Genomic DNA, 23,088 nt, shown 5'->3' with positions numbered 1-23,088 from the left:
GGTTGCAGCTGATTCTTGAGTGTGGGCTTGTCGTTTTGAGAGGCAATAAAGCCTTTCAAAGACACTCGGAGCAACCTAACCCACCGCTTTTTCACTGTGCCTCTTGGGGATAGGTTTACTGACCTGCACTTTGGCCCTAAATTGCTATAGGTTCTTGAAAAGGGGCCACCAGAGGAAACGCAGCAGTGGAGCACCCTAATCCCTCCCTCAAAACTGGAATTTCAGCTTTAGCTCTGCAGCAGGGCACTTTTGCCTGCTCTTATTAAAAAGAAGTGACATAGACGTGTCATGAGTTGGGCTGCCTCTCCACTATCTTAATTGTAAATATAGGCTGGCTGTTCTTCACCCCAACATTTAAGAAGAGGTAAGTGTCAATTAAATTGAGATTTTTTTTAAGCTTCTTTCATTAATTTGTTTTAGGAATATTTATAAAACATGTTAAGAAATGTTAGAATTAATGAACCATAATCTTATGCTAAAAGCTCATCCCAGAAATTAGACAGTTCTCATGGAATTGTGGAATATCCTTATTTACACTGACACTAATCAAGACGTATCACCTGAAAAGCAAACAAAATAAGCTAAACCTTAGTTTAATGCTAATGAGCCAGAATTATTTTTTACTTCCCCATTAGACTGAAACAGAACAGAAATTGTTAAATAGTAGCATTTATTATGGAATTGTAGACTCTTTGAAAATGAGAGGTGTCATCCTGCACTGGTCAGTCATGGGCATAACTCTTCACCCTCTCTTCTTCAGTGACTCTAAACTTGGACATAGTCTGACCCCACAGAAATGCCCAGAGAGGTAACACAAGAAGTTTGGACATAAATTATTCTCATATACCTTCATGGATGAACAAATGGTCTGAATTTTGATACTTCTGTGCCATCATTTCAAGGCACAGAGCCCAGAGCTGCAACATATGTCCAAATTTATCAGCATACATCTACATACATTGGTGGTGGTCTTTAGACATATAAATGCGTTTTCTGTTGTCACATATAGGTCAGAAAAAATCCACATCACAAAAGCAATATGAAATATTTATTTATACCAAACCTACACATAATTTCCTATGCAGACCAGAGTATAACAGAGAGTATCATATACATTTTTGATGTCAGTATTTTTTGCCAGTTTTAAGGGCAAGATTTCAAATCCACAGTTACAGAAAAATAACACTTGCAACCAAACTATCACTTGAACAGAAACCTGCATCTAAAAATGAATTGAAAGACACAAGCAGATACCTCCATACACTTGAGACAAATGCCTCTAAATAGCACTTTTAAAATCAAGTAACTGCTACACAGTGTCATAGTGTAAATGTATTTGCTGTCAAACATGCATATTTTTCAGAAATATGTGAGAATGCACGTCAGTTTTTCAAGCTTTCATTTTATTGAGATTGCACAATTTAAATCAGAGCAAACAAAACATGCCTGTGGCTTTTATTTCAGCAGCACTTTTATGGCTAAAGACCTTATTGTGAGATTCAAACTTTGAATAGATGCCTGCTTTTGTAAGATTTTGTATCAAATAGTTAACAGCCTAAAAGCAAGATGTCATGGGCAATATTAAATAATATTGTATTCTACATTTGATGGGGTTTGCTTAACTCTAAAGATACAGTATCTAAATTACCAATAACTTGTTTTCTGTTAGGGTTTTAGAGCAGTTCTACCATCTCCAGCATGTTCCTTTATTCTGAAAAAAAAGACAAAGGCAGATATTAGTTTAAGATTTCAGTGCATAACATAGTGAGAGCATCTTTAAAACACTCATATAGTCGAGTGAAGATTTACCTCTGACTGTCAGTTTAGTGGCGCACTCTGCCCTCCCCAGAGAGTTTTCTGCAACGACCTTGTATTCCCCGGTGTCTTTAGGTCCAACCCTCAGTATGAGCATAGAACAGACCCCACAGGTGTTGGAGATGAAGTAGTTAGTGTTGGTATTCAGACTGATGTTATTGCGGAGCCATGTCACATGAGGTGTCGGGTCCCCTTTTATAGCACAGCTCATGTAGCATTCATAGCCTTGAGGAGCGGTGTGCAGTTTTAGTGGGACAATGAACTTGGGAGGACACTGAAGATTACAGGTTTTTGTTTCTGGCATGTTCAAAATGAACTTCTCTGGAAGAAAGCAGATATGCATTGCAGAGAATTAGAATTGTAATCGTGCAACAGGAGAAGATGTTTCAACATATGCCTAGTGGTGGTGTTACAGGTACAGTATGGTACATTCTGTCCCTCCTTCTAAACTAGAGTTTTTCATGATGATACAGCAAAGCAACATAGAAATAATGTCCTCTTCCTGTTAGGGATGCATGATATATATCCAAAATGTATTTTATTTTGTATTTTTCGGATAATGAAACCATAGCTGATAAATAGAGCTGGTAATGCAAAGCCAAGTTGCTTTTATGGACTCCAGAAGTACAGTGCCTACACACTCCTATACAGTAGGTGGCATTATGAATCTTTATAGTTGGTTTGTGATCTGCCAGTAAACGCAAAGAATAACAGTGAGGAGAAGAGGCACAAGTGCAGCACAATGGTGTTATTGCCACAGTGTTGGCTGAAAAAAATTCCATATCAAACATGCCTGCTTCCCGTTTCTGTGTCTCTGCCAATAGAATATGTGCCCTCCAAATGGGTTTGAGTATCAAAAAGACATCAAATCAAGTCAAAACCTAACATATCGAGCAGATTATTTGGTTGATTAACTCTTGACTCTAGGAGAAATGCAGTGATGCAAGAAAGGGTTTCGGGCCAGGGCTGATCCTTACACTGCTGGTGAGGCTGAAAGGATTGTTTTATTGACCCCAAAATGTGAAACGAGCCATGCACCAGTTTGTGGTCTTCCATAGACAGGCATTGCACAAAAATAGTCTTAAAAGCATCCAGAAACAATACAGTAAATTGTCCAAATGGCTCTAGTCTTTTTAAATTAAATATTTTAAATTAGCCGGTGCAATCTTTGAAGTTCATATTTGCTTGTGGCCTTAGTGCTTTGTAGAGGCAGTTTGTGGGCAAAATCTAAGTTCTGCATTTGCTTAAGCTTGTGTTGTGGTGAAAAATGCAATGTTTCTTCATATGCATATATCAGTCACCTTTTAGACAAACTTGGGAGTCATAGGCATTTACGTACCTTTTTTGGTAGCAATTATCCACTTTGGTGATTCACAGGGTTTGGAGGCGCCCATGTCATTCTTTGCGTAGACTCTGAATTGGTATTCTCGGCCTGGCATTATGTTGCAGGCTGTGAATCTATTGTTGAAGATGTGATCTGCAACCGTGTGCCATTGTCTTTTATTTGAATCGCGCTTCATCACCATGTAGTGCAGCCTGTCGTCACGTTTCTCATCTGGAGATGGGGTCCATGAAATGGTCACTGTGCCAGGCACGTTTTCATCAATCTCCACAGGACCAGGTGGCTTGGGCTCATCTAAAGTTCAAGTACAAATGTTTTTTCTTTTTATCTACAGTATTTGAATTAGAAGGCAATTATTCATACATTCAGTAGATACAGTATTTTACCAAACTCACCTGTGACTCTAATTTCAACACTGAATGTTTCTTGGCCAACAATGTTCTTGACAATGATAGTATAGATTCCAGTATCTGAGCGCTCAGCAGAAGGAATCAGAAGCTGGGAGGTGCCCTCTGTGTTGCTGATGGTCACCTTTTTAGACACCGGCCCTCCATCTTTCTGCCAAGTGATTTCTGGCCAAGGAGAGGCCTACAAAGAATAAATATGATTTTGTCAGATTTGTCAGAAGACTAAATGAGATCTCTAGAAGTCATTTTAAGTACTTACCTCAAAGTTAATGTTGAATCGTGCAGAATTTCCTGCTCTCACCACCATGAAACTCTTGATTTTGGCATCTGTGAATCTTGGTCTCACTAAATGGAAATTAGGGTGAAAGTTAGTCATTATTGGTGATGTTGTCTTGATCATTTTCAGCTTGAGTGACATGATACTTAGTGAAACAAAACCTATCATGATAAATTCATTTTGATGTTGATGCCAAAAAGACCTCGTCTAGTCAAAAACCCAGGTCATCACTGTTTTTATCATGATTGTTTAAACAAGGATTTGGTGATCCAGATCAATGTAACTTGACTTGGGTTTGTCATGTACCTGTTAATCTCTTTATCTTAACTAAACACAAGATTTTCACAATAAGCTCTGATTCAGATTTTCATGAACAAGTTAAACTTGTTGATTATACAAGAAGAAATTACATGGTTAAAAAGTAACTAGGACTTCAACTATTAAGTGACTTTAACTATTAAGTGGATTGACCTGTAACCAAAATACAGCATATAACTATTTGAAATATATTTTCTCACCAGGAGGGGGCATGGCAAGGATGTAATTATCCAGCTCCTGTGGCTCTCCCTCTCCTCCATCATTAGTAGCACTGACTCTCACCCAGTACATGGCCATTGACTTCAAGCCTTTCACTGTATAGGTAGTCATGGTTATTACATTTGAATTGCAGCGATCCCATTCTGTGTTTTCTGCAGGCCTGATCTCCACAAAATATCCTTTGGCTTCATCCTCAACCCCCTCAATGTCCTTGGGTTTGGTCCAAGACAGGGACAGAGTTGTGTAGGTGGAATCTGTCACTTTAAAGTCTATGACTTTACCAGGAGGCTCTGTAACACATGACTCATATTCAGTGCTGCAATTTGTAGGCTACATGAAGTATTGCTAAAATAATGAATTAGAACATTTCTAAATGTCCACCTACTTTTAGGGTCTCTGGCAAACACAAACTCAGATGGTGTACTGAATTCACCCGCTCCAGAGTTATTGATTGCTGACACACGGAATTCATACTCCATTCCCTCGACCACATCTTTAACTCCAAATCCCTTAGCTGTATAGGAAAAGCACAAATGCAATATAGCAATTCATTAGTGTGTGTTGAAACAGGCTGTCATAACATGATCGAACATAAATGTATGAATAATAGTGAAACCTCTGATCATCTCTTCAGGTGGGTTGACCGGACCCCACAGGTTGCTTCCCTTCTTGCGTTTCTCAAGGTTGTATCCCAGAATACTGGTTCCTCCAGTGTCAGATGGAGGAGACCAAGACAGCTTGATGCAGTCCTTGAAGGCACTGACGACCTTTGGTGCAGATGGAGGTCCAGGGTATGCTGTTTACACAAAAGAATTGGCATCTGTAAATCGTTTGTCTATGATGGAGATTTTTTTTCTGTACTGTGGGAGAATTGATCATGATGTTGGAATTGCAAACATACCAACCTACTGTTGCTGGTAAACTAGGATGCTTGTTCAGTAACAGTACAATGAGTTTACACCGTTTTTTCAGGAAAAATATTTATAGCAGCGACTCTTGTCTGAAAATCCTGCCTCTTTTGTGGAGCAGTGTGGCAGAGGAGGGTTAAATAAGACTGGAAAGCTACGATAATGTCCTCCAACTCTCCAGTGCTCTATTCCGGTCAACACTGTCAAGACGATTTTCTGCTGGTCAATGGTGCAGATTTGTGTGATCGCCAACGTTTAATTTGATGAGAGAGCTCCACGTGAATTTCTTTGCTTCACTGTGAATCCATTTTAAGTCATTTTGCTATGAAATAACGTCCTTTTACTTGCTGGTGTGACCAGCCTTTCCTGAAAAGTAGTATTTCTAAAATAACATTTTCAAAATATCTGAATTTACCTTTTGTGCCGGCTTGAATGTCCTCTGTTTCCATCAGCTCACTGGTGCCCATTTCAGTCTCCACTCTGAGCCGATAGCAGTACCTCCTGCCGTGGTCTACATCAGTGTCCCTGTATTTGGCCTCTGGACCGATTGGCCCCAACTTCTTCCAAGTGTTTCTGCCAACTTGTTGTCGTTCAAGTATATAGTTGTCTATCTTACAACCACCGCTGTCTTTTGGTGGCCTCCACTTGAATTCAATTACAGAGGAAGAGGCTTCAACAATCTCCAGAGGTCCCATTGGAGGAGTGGGTTTATCTGTTGAAAACAACATTATCTGTGCTGAACACACCACCTACAGTCTAGGAAAACAATTTGTTTGACAGGTAATTGGTAATTATATAAGTGCGTGCAAAATACTGTATAAGAAATATTTGTATACTTTACATACCCAGTACAATAAGCTGGCTGAAGGCCTCAACAGTGCCAAACTCATTTTTGAGTTTTATCTTGATTTCACCGCTGTCCTTGCGCTGCAGCTTGGTTAGAAGGAGACGGCTGGAGCCATCTGAGGTGTCTAACTTGACATTTGCTTCTTCTGTAAGCTCTTCACCGTCAAGGTACCACTGAACTTTTATAGGATCTCGTCCGATAAAAGGTACTTTGAAGACCGCTTTGTGCCCCTTTTTCACTGTTACAGGGGTTTTAAATGCCTCCAGTTCCTCTTTATCAAATCTGGGTGGATCTACAGTGATTGGTAAAACAATACAGAGAGATGTTTTTAGTAGTGTCATGCTATCTAGTATATGTCTATATACTTTAGATGAAAGTTTGAGTACTATGTACAGTATATATATTCAGTATATGCATATATGTATACTATATGTAGCTCTTTTAAAAGTCTATTTTCATCATGTCCATGACACTCTCTAATGAATGATTCAACCCTTATATGCAAGTAATTTCTGTAAGACAAATGTTTTTACCTTCAACAGCGATCAAAGCCTCTGTTTTCCGTCCATCTGCTTCAAATTTATATGTTCCAGCAAATTCCTCTGTGACTTTATGAATTTTCAATTTGTGGAAACTTCCTTCTTTTGAAATGGTTATACCCTCAGATGATTTAATCTGGAAGAAACAAACATGCATATTATTGTAACACACCTATTCCCATTTAGCTATAGTACTGCAATAACATCAAAGCATATGCTCCATGATAACCACATTTAGACCCTGGGCTTACCTCATTCCCATCTTTGTACCAGATTCCCTCACAGTCTTCACTGCTCAGTTTACATTCCAGCTCTGCTGATTCTCCAATTATGGCTTTGCAGTCAGAGAGCCCAGCATGAAAGTGAACCCCTGGGTCTGAGGATTTATCAACCAGTAAGTTAGTGAATGCTCATGGCCAACAGCTGACATCTGCAAAGATGTTGTTTCGTCGTTTCAAGTTTTTGTAATTGTATATCTACAATTACAGTGAATTCAAACATCCATGTGTGGATGTGTACACACTTACCTCACTTTTCAAACAGTCAAGTATAAGAATTTTCTTTCTGCATTTCTGTTAATATCATGTATTTTATAATGATATTTGAATAAAAAAAAATACATGTCGAAATGCAAATTTAAAGTCAGAAAATCTAATTGAAGAGTCTGTAGGAATGTAAGAAGAGAGCATTTTGCATTAATCTGAAACTTGATCAAGATGTCTTCTTGGTTTAGGTGTGGCTTGAATGTCTTGTTTGGAAGTGGCCTTCTTCAGCTTGAGAGTGTGCAGACTTGACTCGGCACAGCTCATAAGAGTCACTGAGGCTTTCACTTGCCTCTGTTCACTTCATCATCTTTGAAAGAAATATGCGCTCTTAAAACATAAAACATCCGACTCATCACTGACAATTCCCTGGTCAACGGAAGAAATTAGCACTTTGTCTGTTCGATCTGAATTCAGTCCCCGTCGTGCAGAAATTGATTTAGAGCATCGTTACCATCCAAAGTCCACTTGAGTTGTCTTCTGTCTTGAACTTTTGGAAGAGTGTGACACACAAGTGTTGCAGCCGTTGTATCAAGAGCACAATCAGTTCTGATGTTGCTTATTTAAATAATTAACCTCAAAGCACCGACTCATCCTGAATTAACATTTAAAAAGGCAAGCATGATTGTTAACAGAAAGCACAGGTGCATTTAAACATTACGCACATATATACACACGCACACACACACACTCACACAGTCTGTAAACATAATACATGAGAGACAAAGGTGGACACCAAACAATAAATTGCCTGCTGATATCCAACCTGTTTGGGTTATAGAAATAAAATTATATAACCACAGCTGTTATATTGTCTACAAAACATCAGACTAAACTATGTTCTGATTCATTTCAGTGTTGTTGCAACTGAAGAAACTATGATATTGTGTGCTATAGACAAAAACAAAAACCATTAATGCATCAAATGTGATTAGCATTTCTTAAAGGCACTCAAGGTTAAACCCACTCTTGCTCATGTCTGATCATTCTAAAAGGCCATTTAACCAATTAGAGATCAAATGAAGCATTCTACTCAGTGGTCACACACTCTTCATGTTAACCCTCAAATCACTGCAAAAGTCATCTGCTCATCAAATGACGTTCGATCAGTGACAGTGCTTCCCATGCAGCAGTTAATGCAGCGCCAGTAATCTTACCCCTAACTGTCTCCGCGATCAATGGGCCTTGCCGTGCACGGCTTAAGCGATTGCCAGCTGCTGCTGGCTCACCACCGTCTGCACGCTCACCATTTTCAGCAGATTCCTCACTGCTTGCCGTTGGCGCAGTGCCATTATCACCACTGGCACCACTGGCTTCTGTGTTTTTTTCTTTTCAGTTTGAGGGGATATCATCTTAATTACCATCAATCCACTGTTTCTCATTTGCTGTTGGATATGCCTTATAGTAACATTCATGAAAACAGTAACAATAACAATTAAAATGTCAACATGGAGCATTAAAATGAGATCAGCAGCAACAACAGGAATAACAAACATTTACTTCAGTTCAGAAGAAGAGGGTGGCAGAAAAGATGATCTCCAACTCGACTTTTAAGATCTGTTCCCTAATGATGCCAATGTGACGTGACTTAATGGATATAAAGGCTTTGTGGATTGTCTTTCTTTTTGCATTTAACACTTTTGCTATGAATTATCATGTTTCATCAGTGGTGGAAGAAGTACTCAGATCTTTCATTTAACTAAAGCTAACAATAGCACAGTGTAGAAATACTGTGTTACAAGTCCTGCATTTAGAATTGTACTTAAGTAAAAGTATAAAAAGTATTAGCACCAAAATATATTTACAGTACAAAAGGTAAAAGTACTATTATGTGAAATGAAGAAGAAGAATGAATTGTAATTGTAATTGTATTGTTGTGGCTTAGCTTGTGAATCAGTCAAACCTGGGGATCATCTTGTCCATAATGTAACAGTATTATTCATTTGTATTAATCTGAATCTACAAACTTAAGTTATCAAATAATATATGCCTCTGAAATGTGGTTGAGTAGAAGGTAGCAGAAAATGGAAATACAGAAGTTCAAGTACCTTGAAATTGTACTTAAGTACAGCAAATAAATGACAGTAAATGACCTGAGTTACTTTTCACCACTGCGTTACATGGATACATGTTCTAAGTATTTTACCACAAGTAGTAATACCAGTGATAAAAATGCTGATACTTCTGCTTATCAAAAATACCAGACCTCAAACTTTTATCAATTTGTGATGTACCCAATGTGAAAATATCTGTTGGTAATTCACCTTTTTGCTTTCCCCCCCGTAACATAACAAACTTGTACATGAATAAACAAGGAATTTATAACAACGGAAAGACAAACATGTCCACAAACACGAAAGCACGCGTATTACGCACAAAACACAAATATAGAGCACAGTTGTATTTTAAGTAAGGGATTAGATAGAAGAGAATGCAGAATTTCGCATGGCATATACATGCTATATAGCTTTCTGCTTCTAAGAAGAGGCATAAAAACAAAGACAGACAGACATAAAAAAAAGGTTCATCAGTCAATTTTGGCTAATTAATTATCTGCAGAATTTAGCAGATAGTTAATAAGTTAATACATAAAGCCTATGGTGTTCATTTGTTTTTGGACTGAAAACCATGTGAGCAATTAACTTTCCCGGGACAAATGCCACTGCATGAAAAACCACATTTTTGACCCGTAAATCCCCGCGAATTTTGTTGATTTTCGGCAATTTACGGCAAGTTTATGGGGAACTTCGCCGGCTCCGAAAATTGTCGGAAACGAACCATCTGTCGGCGGGGGGCGTGGTTAATCGCGCCTTTGCGAAGGTGCGAATAGCTCTAATTAGCACATGAATGCTACCGACGTTGATCTACTCAGGCTGGCCTGCTGACTTCACAAACAAACTGTGCTGCAGTTTTTAATGTAGGCTCGTAACCTGTTGCCTCTGAACTCTAAACATGTTACAGTCTTACACGTCCTGGATAAAGCAAGTTCTGTCACTGACGCTTCACAAGACCTTTCTGAAATGTTGTGTTTTTGTACATTTGCCCGGGCCACATGGATCTTTCAGCCAGCTGTGCGACCAGCAAAGCGTAGAGCTTTGTAAAGTGTCAGTGGTTTAATTCAGTCAGAGCTACAATGAGATTGTTAATTCAGCTGCATCTAAGTAAGAATTTCCTACACGTGTGTAGGAAATGTCAAAGTCATTTTCATTCCCAAATGACTTTAATCGTCAGTAAATTGTCTGCTACATGCAACCTTTGACATCTCTTACCAACAACAGCTTCTTCCACCTCCACATTTTTCTTTTTGGGACGTTTTCCTTTTTTCACAGATTTTTCACCTTGTTGATTTGTGGTTTCCTCATCATTATTATCTCCTATTAGTGATAATAAATAGGAACTTATACAGAATGTCACACATATCTGATTGTAATAATTTACTATCAATACATTAACGTTGACCTGATGATGTCCATTTGACTCTGCCTAACATCATGAATGTGATACACGTACCAGCATTCTGTCCTGTCTCCTTATTTGGAAGATTTGGTTTAAAGATTCATCATAAGTGATGTTCTTCTTTTGATTTTAAAGGTTAATAGATTAATAGACTTGTAGAATGAATCTGAACTTTCATTGAAAAGACAACAGTAACATAATAAGCATAAAGGGATTTATAAAATTTAGACGGAAGACATACAGAGGAGACTAATATCAAAACACAGAACAACATCAAAATACAAATACCTTCTCATGCTACTGCTATAATATATATAAGAGTATGATGTGTGTGTGTGTGTGTGTGTGTGTGTGTAATAACTTTCTCTGTAAATTTGATGTCAACTTGACTCCAAAAAAGTTGGTGCGCTGTGTAAAAATCCTTGTCAGTATAATTGAAAACTACAAAACAATTTATTTAATGTTTTGCCCCATCAGCTTCATTGATTTTTGTAATTATATGCTTGTTCTGAATTTCAAACAAATTTGGTCAGGAGCAACTAAAGACTGGGAAAGTTGTTGAATGCTCCAAAAACACCTGTTTGGATCATTCCACAGGTAAACAGGTTGATTGGTAACAGGTGATAGCATCATGATTGGGTGTGAAAGGGGCATCCTGGAAAGACTCGTTCACAAGTGAGGATGGAGCGAGGTTCACCACTTTGTGAACACGTGATTGGATCCAGGATGTTACTACGTGAGCTCAGAGTCCCAGCTTTTTTGGAATCATGGTTGTGTTTTATATTTCATCCTCTTAAGCATTTAGGAGAGTAACAGCCAAATTTTGGAGGCAATCTTTTGTCATTTTGTCTCTCAACAAACATGGAGGTATGAATTATTTTCTTACCTGTCACTGTATCTGGAACAAGCGGCCCATCTCTCATGCGTTTCCTGCGTTTCCCTCCTTCTCCACCTCCTTCTCCACCTCCTTCTCCTCCCTCTCCACCTTCTCCTCCTCCCTCTCCTCCTCCTTCTCCTTCAAAATCTTCGTCAGAATCTTCAAACGAATCGTAATCCTCTTCTCCCTCAAATTCGTCTCCCAAACCTTGACCTTTGCCAGCTCCAGCCCAGCCCCCAGCTCCACCCCCTGCTCCACCTGTAGTGCCAGCTCCACTTCCATCTTCTCCCCCACCTGCACCACCACCAGCACCGACTCCAATGCCCTTACCAGCACCTATGCCACCATCAGTTCCATCACCACCGGCACCACCAACACCACCAACACCACCGGCACCACCAACACCAGCACCAACACCTCCGGCACCTCCAGCACCACCAACACCTCCAGCACCATCTGCCGCAGAGCCTGCATCACCGGCTCCTTTTTTCTTGCTTTTCCTTGCAGCTCCGTCCTTGCCAGCTGCTGCCCTTTTTGCTTTTGCCGCAGCCTTCGCAGCAGCTTTGGCTTCAGCCGCTGCCTTTTTTGCTGCTTCAGCTTCTTCTCGAGCGACTGCTTCTGCGGCTTCTCTCTCCGCTTGCGCCTTCTTGGCAAGCTCCATTTTCTCTTCCATTTCTTTCTGATATCTTTCCTGCTGTTCCTTAGCTATTTTCATCAGGTCGTCATCATTACCGCCTCCAGCCATAGTAGTTTTGCGAGCTGCCTTCTTTCCCTTGTTAGCAGGATCTTTGTCAGCTACAAAAGATAATGAAGCCAGATGTTTTTAGAATTTTAAACAGAGTGTTAACTTCAGAGTTTAGCAATTATTTTGTGCGAGAGCAAAGTATCTGCAAGATATTCCATATTTATGCATGCAACTGGAGAATACACAAAAGATAAGAAAAGTTCTCACCTTCAACCACAAGCCAGGCGTTGCAGGATTTGATTCCTGCCACAGCAGCATAGATACCGGCGTCCAAAGGCATACAGTCCCGCACAATCAACTTGTGAATGAGCATATCTTCAGATACAGTGATTTCATGTTTTTCACCGTTCGTCAGGGGAGCGGTTTTTCCGAACCATTTTATTTCACTCATTGGTGCCGTCAGGACACACTGAAAGAGGGCGTCCTGTCTTTCTTCTGCCTTCACCTCTTGTAGTTTGACGGCAAATTCAACTTGAGGGACTGCATGGGTACAGAAAGACATGAAAAAGAAAAGAGAAGCAGAGAGGGACTATTTAATAAATCCATTTTCCATTCCAACTACTTAATCTACACAGGCTCACTAGTCTGAGGACATACCTTTAAAATCTGTGGAGAAAACGTTGACGCCTTCAACATCCACTGAGTAGAGCCCAGCATCATTTGAACCCAGTTTTTTGATCGTGAAGACATATTTCTTGCCAACTTGTTTCAAGCTATGCTTCTGCTCCTCGGCGTCCTCTTTGGTGAATGGAACCATGACGCCATCCTGAATTTAGGCTCATGTTAGCACCTTGATAACCGTTAAAAAATGCAGCAAGACAATACTGGAGTAAATAGATTGTGTCTCACCTTGTATAGGAAAATTTTGCTGCTAGGATCCTTGAGGTCCATGTCCAACTCAATTGTTGCACAGTCGCTGTCATTGACCTCGATATGTTTCAGTGAACTGATTTGTGTGACAAACTACAGTAGAAATAAAGAGATTTAAAAAAAAACACACAAATTATGAAAAATACGGAATGAATTTGCTAATGCAGTATAAAAGAAACACACAAAAACTAACAAGTGGCCTTTAAAGAGTTGTTGAAACCGTTTTGTGGGACATGCTTGTGGTTGAATTATTAAAGAATCAAAAGACCACATACTGCTGCAATCTCCTCCTCTCTCTCTTTCTTCATTTCATTGAGTTTCTTCAGCATGCCGCGGAAGTCTGTGATGCCGTATTCCGTGCAGATCTGCTCGTAGTCTTTCTTGTCTGCACTGAGGAGGATTTCCCAGACCTTCTCCTCTGTGTCCATTGGCTTTTCCTCACGTGTTCCATCAGGATTACTGTAGAGTGATCATGAAGTCCCACACGCTCAGCAACTCTCATACTGTCCTAGAAAAATCACTGCAGGACTCACCGCCATAAACAAAAAAACACACCATAACAATATATAAAGTATGTTTCACTCACCGTTTTTTAAGTTTTTTCCTCAACTCTGTTACATCTGGGGAACCAGAACAGAAAACGTCATTCTGGCGTTGAATATACAGCATATGTCACGCTTTCTTTTTTGCAAATGTATTCAAAAGAAGCAGGCTCAACTTTACTTTATTGACAGTGTACATGTAATATATTTTCTTTGCAGTAAAATAAAAGTGTTTTCAGCTTGATGGCTAACAGAGGATTGTCCAGTCCTAACTAATTGGCACCCCACAGAGTAACCCTGAGTGCCCCTGTGTGCTCTTCACACCCATTATCTGAATGATCAAACATCACACTCTGCTGTCTTCTCAACAATGCTCGGGCCACTGGAATAACTGACCTGGTCTGTCTAATCTCTGTCCAAAAGTCCCTTTGATATTTTTGACTAAAAGGAAACTATAACAAAAATAAAGGCAATTGATCATCATCCAGACAGGTGGAACCGAGCACTTTGTGTTGGGTTTATACAGCCTAACTTGATTCTGGTTGCTGCTGTTCATTCTTATGTCAGTTTCTAAGAGTAATGTGTCAAGTGTCAGCGCACAGCGGCATTACACTGATGTGACAGATGCACCATGACGGGCAGATTTTCCCAATAATTCCAATTAATGAGTAAAATGTCATGTTGTTATGAAAATAAATGGGCTAGGTTGCAGCACAGATAAACTGAGCTGCTGTATCAGCCCAAGTATTGATAACTTATATGAAAACCATCAACCTCTATTTATCTTTGTACACAGCTGGTCGCCCAATTCCCTTAAAGTGTTTTTTTCTTTTTTCTTTTTTCTTTTTTTTTGTGGTAGAATTGTGATAAATGTGTTTTTAATTGCAGTGCTAGTTTATCTGCTTAGTGCTATCCGTGTCTGACATCAGGCATGGTTTATATACAGTAAGCTCTCTTTTTGGGATAAATCTGGTCTTACAGCAGTGAGCCTTCACATGACAGCAAGCAAACGGAAACCTTGCTATATACCCCCCCCGACCCCCCCATAAAGCACAATTCTGGCCAGCCTAAGGCACACCTGTGCAATAATCGTGCTGTCTAATCAGCATCTTGATATGCCACACCTGTGAGGTGAGATGGATGATCTCAGCAAAGAAGTGCTCACTAACACAGATTTGTGAACAATACTTGAGAGAAATGGATCTTTTATGCATATAGAAAATGTTTTAGGACTTTGAGTTCAGCTCATGAAAAATGGTGTTGCGTTTATATATATATAGATATTTTTTTATTTATATATTAGCACACCTCTTCAGATAAAACCTAAAGGCTTTAAATGCATTTGAAATCTCACCTTCTGCTTGTGCCTTTTGAAATTCTTTGCTCTTGGAGAATCCAACTGCAAACAAACAATCACCTTAATATTCATTATCTGTTTGCAGAGTTCAGTACAAATATGCCAACTTATCAAGAGGACGTATAATACAACTGTTATCTTACACACCCAAGACAGTGATTCAAACAAGAAGAAGGATCTTACCCGCAATAACGTTCAAGACAACAGTGCAAATGGCTCTTCCATATTGATTTGTTGCAAAACACTTGTAGGTGTCAGCATCCTCTGGGGTGACTTTAGGAAACTATCGAAATGCAAACAGAGTTAATGGCGTGTCTGTTACCACTGAAAGCAGTTTGAGTCTTGAGGCATGGACACATTTCATTTCCAGTCTTCACTTATTCGCTCTGTCTCCCATTCACTTCCATTGAAACCTGAACGGTGGATAAATTCAACCATGTTTCCTTTTTCACTCTGATCTCAAGCCTCCAGCTCTGGCACAATTCAGAGTTCACCTTTGTTCAGATTTGACCGAACGGATTTGCTCGCCGTCGTCTATCATCACTGTCATTAATATTTATGTGACATCACCCCCTTTTTTCGGGAGGCCGGTGCAGGTAACTTTCAATGCACAGAAATGTAATGTGACCATGCCTTCAGGTTTTGTTGCAGATTGGCATACCTCGATGGTGTGTTCTTGAGATGCCTCATCATACCTCTGCTGGCACACGTCAGGGTGAAAATGTATTTCTCCATTTGCTCTGCTCCATGTTACAGTTGGTGTTGGGGTGCCCACTATTTTGGCTTTAAAGAATGCAAATTTACCTGGAATAGGATAAAATCAAAATTTCCTTATTAGTGACAAACTGTTCTTTGCTATATTTTTTAGTAAAGATGGATATGCTGCAGATACATACAGGAACGTTATTTACTTTAACTCACATGCAAATAATCTTTATTTTCATTTTTATGTTTAGTACACTAGGGTAAGATGCTGTGTAACATGATTCATAATTTGCATCTTTGTGCTGTACTTTTCACGTATAACAGCACATGATTCAGCTCTGGTCAGCAGTGTCAGTGTCATCTCATCGCCACAATAATAATAATAAAACCCAAATAAGGAAGTTCTAAAAGATTGATGATTTTCAGCCTTATGATAAACTATTTGAGTGTGCACAACATTTCAAAAGTAAAATGAAGGTGAAATGAGCCTCTGAGGCTTCAAAACGCACCTCGTTCCTGTTCACCGATGTTTTATGTCAAAATCTGAGGAATCTGTTAATTCCCTCTAATTAACATAAATAATGTGTTGTCAGCATACTGAGTGTCTCTCCTGAAGTCTACAGGCAGTGTTGCCAGATTGTTTTGATATTTTCCAGCCTAATCATTACTCAAATTATTACAAATAAATTTCCATATAATATCTATAACAAATACTAAGATAATTAATTATGATGTATGTAAATGTAATGTGTAAACAGTGTAAATGTAAATAGTGAAGTATACAAATTAATTCAGAAAAAGAGCAGCTGTGTTGTGGTTCATCACAATTTTTCAATTTGACAGTATAATAAAGAAATTTTTCATGCAAAAATTTCATGCGGCTTGTCTATTTATAGGGTGACCTGCAGGTGGGTGCATGGTAATGATGGTAACTCATATCTCCCCTCAGCACTATGAAAGAATTACTCATGGTAAACCAGCCCAAATCCTGCCCACCCACTCAAACCATTTTACCCTGCACAATGCAACCCAAAACCATCCGGTCTGGCAACACCAGCTCCAGGAGGTCAAGGTTGTCTTCTACTGTCCAGCAAACATTAGGCAAGAATTGTGATGGGAGAGTTAAACATATTTTTTTTAACGTAAGATGGACTTGACGACTTACCCTCTTGAATGGTCAGAGCGATGGGTTTGCGGGTGAAATCTGGATGGGACATTCCTTCTGGAAGTTCCTCCATGAACTGCGTTATCATGACTCCGGGCACTTTCGACTTCTTCTTGATGCCTGATCAAATGAAAAAAAAAAATCAACTATTAGACAGGCTTAGTGAATAGAGGGGACAGCTTAAAGAATCAGTATGTACAGAATATTGATGTTAATGACTTATTTTAAGGAGCCACCTCTATAAACCTGTGAACTGAAGACTTTTTTTAAGGCTTTCTAAGGCTATATTCAGATTTAATTCAAAAGTGAATAATAAATACAAATCTGAATGCCAGACAAATTAGCCAGTAATCATTTGTCAGTGTAAAATCCTTCATTACGTTCATGTCGAGTGTTTATCTGAAGAGATGGGATGAAATGCCACAATAATGCATCCAACTTTTAAAGACTTCTATAGTCAAGCAACTAAATACTTACATAACTTAATTCTGTTTATTTTTTCCTAACCTTTTCAGACATATCTAGCATTTCCATATAAACTGAGTCATGGTAATGGAGATAAGACAAGTAAGAGCAAACGCTGTAAACAGAATTATCATGACTCTCTCTGCCGCCTTAAATCTGACCCCGCCCAGGAGTTAGTCGTACTTGTTCTCCTATTTTGCAAAACGCGATTTCTCTTTTTGCAAGAACAGAAGGTAAGTGAGTTAATTTCTATCCCCACCTACTCTACATCTCCTGCGTGCTGGCATGTTGTTCTGACTCTGCACACCCTCACAACATGGAGCTCTCACAGTGGATTAAGAGCTCATAATGAGCAGCTCGAACTGTCAGACCAACAGTAGGGTCAACAATCAAAAACCTCTCCATAACAAACGTGTCTGATTTCTGATGATTTCGTTTTTTTTAAAGAAACTTTGCACAAGGTGACAGAGCCAAGCTTTCTGAATAGTATGTACTTCTAACTCTCCCACATCATGGGCCTCCTCATATTAGTAGTGAGTGTTTAATCCTGATGTAAGCATGCACCCCCAAGTGATTTATTTATGTAAGTAGCAGGCTTAATAAGCTCATAGAGCGTGTCGTAATAAATTCAGTATTCTTGCCATAAACATCAATGTTTATGTCCTGTTGAAAACGTGAGTGGTTAATAGTAATCAGAGTATGCAATAGTTCATATTTAACTTTTATCTTTCCTTTAAGATAGTTGATGTAATGTTCCTCTCTGGCTGTGTGTAAACAGCTTGTCACGAAGTCATGAAGATTTACAGTTGTAATGAATTAAACCCCTATATTTGTATTTTAATTATACAGTACATATTATTCTAACTTCTAGAGCAGTTCAGTCTAAATTTCGGGCTCTAAAAAATGGGAAAACTGTTTGTGTGGGAGATAAAAAAAGCATTGTCCTTGGCCATTTCTGGAGGGCCACAGGGTGCAAATTATTTAAGTCCATATAAGCTCATTTTTGAGGTATTTAGTACTCCTGGCTTTAGAATTAGACATTTTTTAGTACTTTTCAGAGGTCCCAGAAACCCTTAGAGTACCAATATGAACTAACCCACAGCAATCTCGATGGGGGCATCACTGAATGCTGATCACAGGGGTTCAGCTGGTCCAGGGATCCCTGGTCTTTAATTATTTTCTCTTGGCATGAAACACCTGTAATAGGCAGAATATAAACTATAGAATATGTGGTTTAAGTAAGAAGAAATGAGCAGGTTGCCCCAGCGTTTTGCAGACTGAAGCGCATAGGAGGTAAATTGCTTGCAGCAGGTGCTACAGAACAGTATGTACTGTATGTGTAGCAGAGCACTGAAAACATTACATCAGTTTTACTGCTGTTAACAAGCAGAACTTTCACACTGTGGGATCGTGAGGCTGATGAGGACATCGTTAAAAGCATGGAGATATTGATCAGCCTATTAATGTAGAACAGCAATTAAAGCTGTATGTGTAAGCCAGGCATTGATTTCATGGGTCAAAAGCATTTGATGGAATATAATTGGCATAAATTTGGTACAGAAAGATTAATTCTTGAACAGATTTAGCATACGTCCTTGGTAAATGCTGCGCTCGGTGTTGACGTGTCTTTGCATGGGTGTAAGTCACAGATCCGCATCCGCAAACAGCACCAGAATCTTCTTATTGCATCTTATTTTTCAAGAGATCTGGACAGCTGTCAGATGGATAAGCATGTACAAAGGCTGCAGCCACTAAAAAGCTGAAGGTTTTTCACTCAGTCCTCATCTGAAATGCCCGTGGTTGTAAATAACTTGACACCTCTTATTGTGCTTCTGATGCGGTTGCACTGGAGGAAAGCTTGTTCTGTTAAAGAATTCTCTGCCAAACTAAATAGTTGTGAATGTTTTTAATGTCCCTGCTCTGCTTTTGAGTCATTTTCCAAAATATGTTTTTTTTTTTTTTTTTGGCTTGTACATCATTTTTAATGGACTCCTTTGTAGCATCCGAGCTTCATGAGTATGAACTGGTACCAGAATAAGCATTTCTCTAAAAGCAATGAGTGAGATTTCGCAGTTCATCGGAAATGAACGCAGAGTATAGAAAGTTTTTACAGTGCTTCCTCTTGTTATTCATTCATTCATTCGTTCATATTTTAATTTATATGTTTTATTATGCGCTGTACACTTACTGACAGCTGCTTGAATGAACCATGCGTACAGTATTCAGTCTCCCTGCGTCGCACAGTTTGTGTGTTGATCACAAAGCTGCACAGAGCTGGAACAAACTTACAGGAGATAATACCTTTTTCTAACCACTTTTAAAACAAAGTATTTAGACCCTGGGCTCGAGTGCTGCACTTTACTCTCTTCATTGCTGTGTGCTTTCATCTTTTTAATTTTAGCTTTTTACATTTTTTTTTTTTTTTCTTATTTCATGTCTTTTATGGCTTACAAAGCACTTTGAATTGCTTTTGCGTATGAAAGGCGCTTTGTAAGCACACCTGGCTTGCCTTGCCAAATAAATAAATGAACAAATGAATGAATGAATGATAAAGAGTACATTCAGAAAGCTTTTCAGAACCTGCTGACTCACCCACATGTTCCCACTGTTGTTGTGTTTATTCTCGTCACTGCAGCCTTAGCCAGTTGCCATTGTTCGCTGTTTAGACTTTTCAGTTAACTTTGCTGTTTTGTTTTGTTTTTTTTTTGCTGCTCAGCTTTTAGCAATTTTTGGTTGGAAAGCCCAAAACTAATGGGCTTTTAACTTTTCATTTGTTAATGCCCCAGTCCAATTAGATTCTGTCTGTCTACATCAGTCACAGTTCATCACGCTTGAGATTTACTGCAAAGTCTTCTTCTTCTTTCAGTGTGAACTAATGGCTGGTTGGCTTGCATTTCTAATTCCCTCATTTCACTTCATGGCCATGTTAACAGAGAAAGACAAGTGCCATCTATGAGTTGATACCTCGGAGAATTGTGGCTTGTGTTGCCCCGAATTTCCTCAGAGGAATTGTCACAGAAATACAAGGAATCAAAAGGTGTCAGGAGTTGGGTGAGGCATAAGAGCTTCCAGAGGTCACGGGTGTTATTCCAGTTGACCTCAATGTTCTGTGTTAACTTGACAGCACATGGTCCTCTCAGACCTGCTTTGAACTGCAAGGATCATAGAAAATGCAATTTCATATCTGTGACAGTCCCGGTCGTCACAGTGAAGCCAAGGATAACACGTGGGTCAGGCATGAAGAGGCCGAAAATCTCAGGGGAATACAGAAAGGGTCACTGAAAAGGGTGACTCGGCTGGTGTTCATTGTATAAAAATACAGCCTCAAATATGATTTACTTGTAGTCTTTCTATTCATACCAAATTCATGCTGTTTGCTGTTAACTGATATTAACCCAAATTTACAAGTTAATTATGTTTAAGACCGAAGATTTGCTAGGTTTCAGGAGAGATCAGCCACTCCTTGGGGATGTCCCTATAGAGCAAGTTCACTTATTGAGACTGACTGTGCCATCATAATGTACAGCGCTAACTAGCACACGGACAGTTTAAAAGGTGGCATTTGTCCTTTAGATAAAAGCTAAAGTAGACACATGAAAGTCAACGGCAGTGCCTTCTAGCAACAGCCTTGAGCCAGTGTTCATATGAAGGATGTTGAGAATGTCACAATGAAATGCATCTGTTGTGACACTGAAAGTTGAATCATCCATTTCGGATGACGCCTTTCAAGGGGTGATGAAGACCACATCATACATGCAACTCACCCAACATGGAGTCATGCACTTAACAGAAGATGAATCGTTTGTGTAATTTGATTTCTTCTTCTCTCGCATACCTTTGTCGTCCGGGTGAACTCCCTCAGAACCGTCGACTTAACGCGCAACGTGACAGCAGGAGAGGGAACAGGACAGGTAAATATTAATCCTGACAAAAGCACCATGGCAGGTTGGAACTTCGACAGGATTATGGACACAATAAACACAATAAACATGAAACACAATGAACATGAAACACCACAGTATACAGTACAGTATAACCCAGGAATGGGAAGCACAGACACAGACAGACTTGGGCAGAACAAAATATTCAGACACACCACCAACAAAAAATGGTTAGTCATAGACACAATATTATACAGTATGTTAGCAGTATGTTGTTACAGCAGCATGTGAATAGTTGTGCTGTACAACTGCGGATTAGACTTAACTTCAAGCTCGCTCAGGCAGTTTCTCATGGCTGACATCTCAGGATGATTCCTGCGCAGTGCTTGAGAGAAATTATGTGCAAATATTTTCTGGAAAAGCAATTTGTTGAGAATTAATTTAAATTAAGGCTTCATTGTCTTCTACCAAACAAGGACACCACTTTCAATTTTCTCTTCAACTGTGGCCACCGGCTGTTGCGTCGATTCTCCGCCATATTTTTGTTGCTCATCCTTGGAACCGACAGATGTATGTTGGTATTGATCTTCAGGTAACAATGTTGTTTGTTTGTTTTTGTCACAGCGTGCCCTCGTTCAGTGATTACAGCTTATTTGCATCTGCGATCATTTGACCGGCATCTTCACAGTCGCGTCTTTTGGAGGCAGAAGTTGATGAATGAAGAACAGCACCACATTCAGACTTTCTGCTTTTTTTCACATAGCAAAAATGTGTGTTTTTGGGTGTTTGCTTTTGACTTTTCCTAACATCATGGACACCACACTGTAGAGTGCAGGGATTCCACTTCCACTGTGGTTCTTATCTTCTTTTCCTCATGGCAGAAATGGTAATAATACAGCCTTCGACATCTTGGGTCTTCAAAAAAGATGCTTTTTGGAGACATGGACTTCATATAACCTTTGAGCTTCCCAGGTGTCCTCTTGTCTTGCAGTTGTTCCTTTTCTTCAATACACATTAATCTAATATTGTATGATTAGTTGTGTAAGTCAAATAGATCCACTTCGTCATCATTCCTCAGATAAGAGGAAATACAGGTGGAGACTTCTGCAATACCAACCCCTTGACTGACCCAACCAGAGAGGGTGTCCATCAGCCTGCACTTACCCGCCTGCCCAGCGGCAGTTTGATCGGTCACCTTTGACCTCTTCCACATCTTGGTTTCCTCGCGAGCTCTGGCGATTCAGAAGGCTCTGCAGCAACAAGAAAAGACAGAGGATACAAGAGGAAATCTTTAGCATTGCATACATGCGTGGCTCAAAAGCAAATCAGTGATTTTTACTGTCTCCTCAGAGCTTCAGGTGTCAGTCTTTTTAACTTCTGGATTGGTTACACTTTTAGTTGCTCATTCTCTTTCTGAAAATTTAAGCAGATGTCACCAAAAGCTTGTCAGCAATTTATTTATAACTTTAAGCTGCTCTAAACTGCTCAGATGGTGCTCGCTAAAGCCCACTGCAGTTACTCCAACCAGTCAGCGAGAGGCAGCAACTGATGTCATTTACAGTTAGCTGGTGGTCTTTACATGGGATGAGTGTCGATCTCAGGGAGCCTTCAGGGGCATGTGTTGTTTAAGAAAGGAGCTCGTTGAAGCCTTAAACAAACCATTTGAAGAGTTAGGCTTAGTTTCTAGAACCGTACACCCTACCACTGCCACACAATATTAGTAGAATTATGGCTCAAAAAATGGATGCAGGTCTCAAGATGAAATAGCAAGTTTTCACAGGCTCGACAAAGAAACATGCAGCTTTCCACTG

The 23,088-nt window shown here is 39.5% G+C and overlaps 1 protein-coding gene across 1 annotated transcript; it reads right to left on the bottom strand.

Annotated features, from left to right (window-relative positions):
- Window positions 1–1,031: 1,031 nt before the first annotated feature.
- On the bottom strand, window positions 1,032–22,490 carry LOC139351983 (immunoglobulin-like and fibronectin type III domain-containing protein 1). The gene is given in 25 exon segments (XM_070993968.1): window positions 1,032–1,711; window positions 1,810–2,136; window positions 3,155–3,451; window positions 3,553–3,745; window positions 3,824–3,909; window positions 4,360–4,668; window positions 4,764–4,892; window positions 4,995–5,174; window positions 5,702–5,998; window positions 6,132–6,425; window positions 6,667–6,808; window positions 6,924–7,048; window positions 11,557–11,608; window positions 11,611–11,685; window positions 11,777–12,342; window positions 12,500–12,772; window positions 12,890–13,058; window positions 13,142–13,255; window positions 13,438–13,621; window positions 13,749–13,782; window positions 15,059–15,103; window positions 15,245–15,344; window positions 15,723–15,865; window positions 16,932–17,051; window positions 22,442–22,490. Coding segments are annotated over 25 exon segments (4,308 nt in total). The 3' UTR covers window positions 1,032–1,706.
- Between the last annotated feature and the right edge of the window lie 598 nt (window positions 22,491–23,088).

The sequence above is a fragment of the Chaetodon trifascialis genome, chromosome 3, assembly GCF_039877785.1.
Source record: "Chaetodon trifascialis isolate fChaTrf1 chromosome 3, fChaTrf1.hap1, whole genome shotgun sequence".
NCBI classification, from domain to species: domain Eukaryota; kingdom Metazoa; phylum Chordata; class Actinopteri; order Chaetodontiformes; family Chaetodontidae; genus Chaetodon; species Chaetodon trifascialis.
The sequence above is the reverse complement of the archived record's forward strand: the minus strand, read 5'-3'. Positions and strand labels throughout refer to the sequence as shown.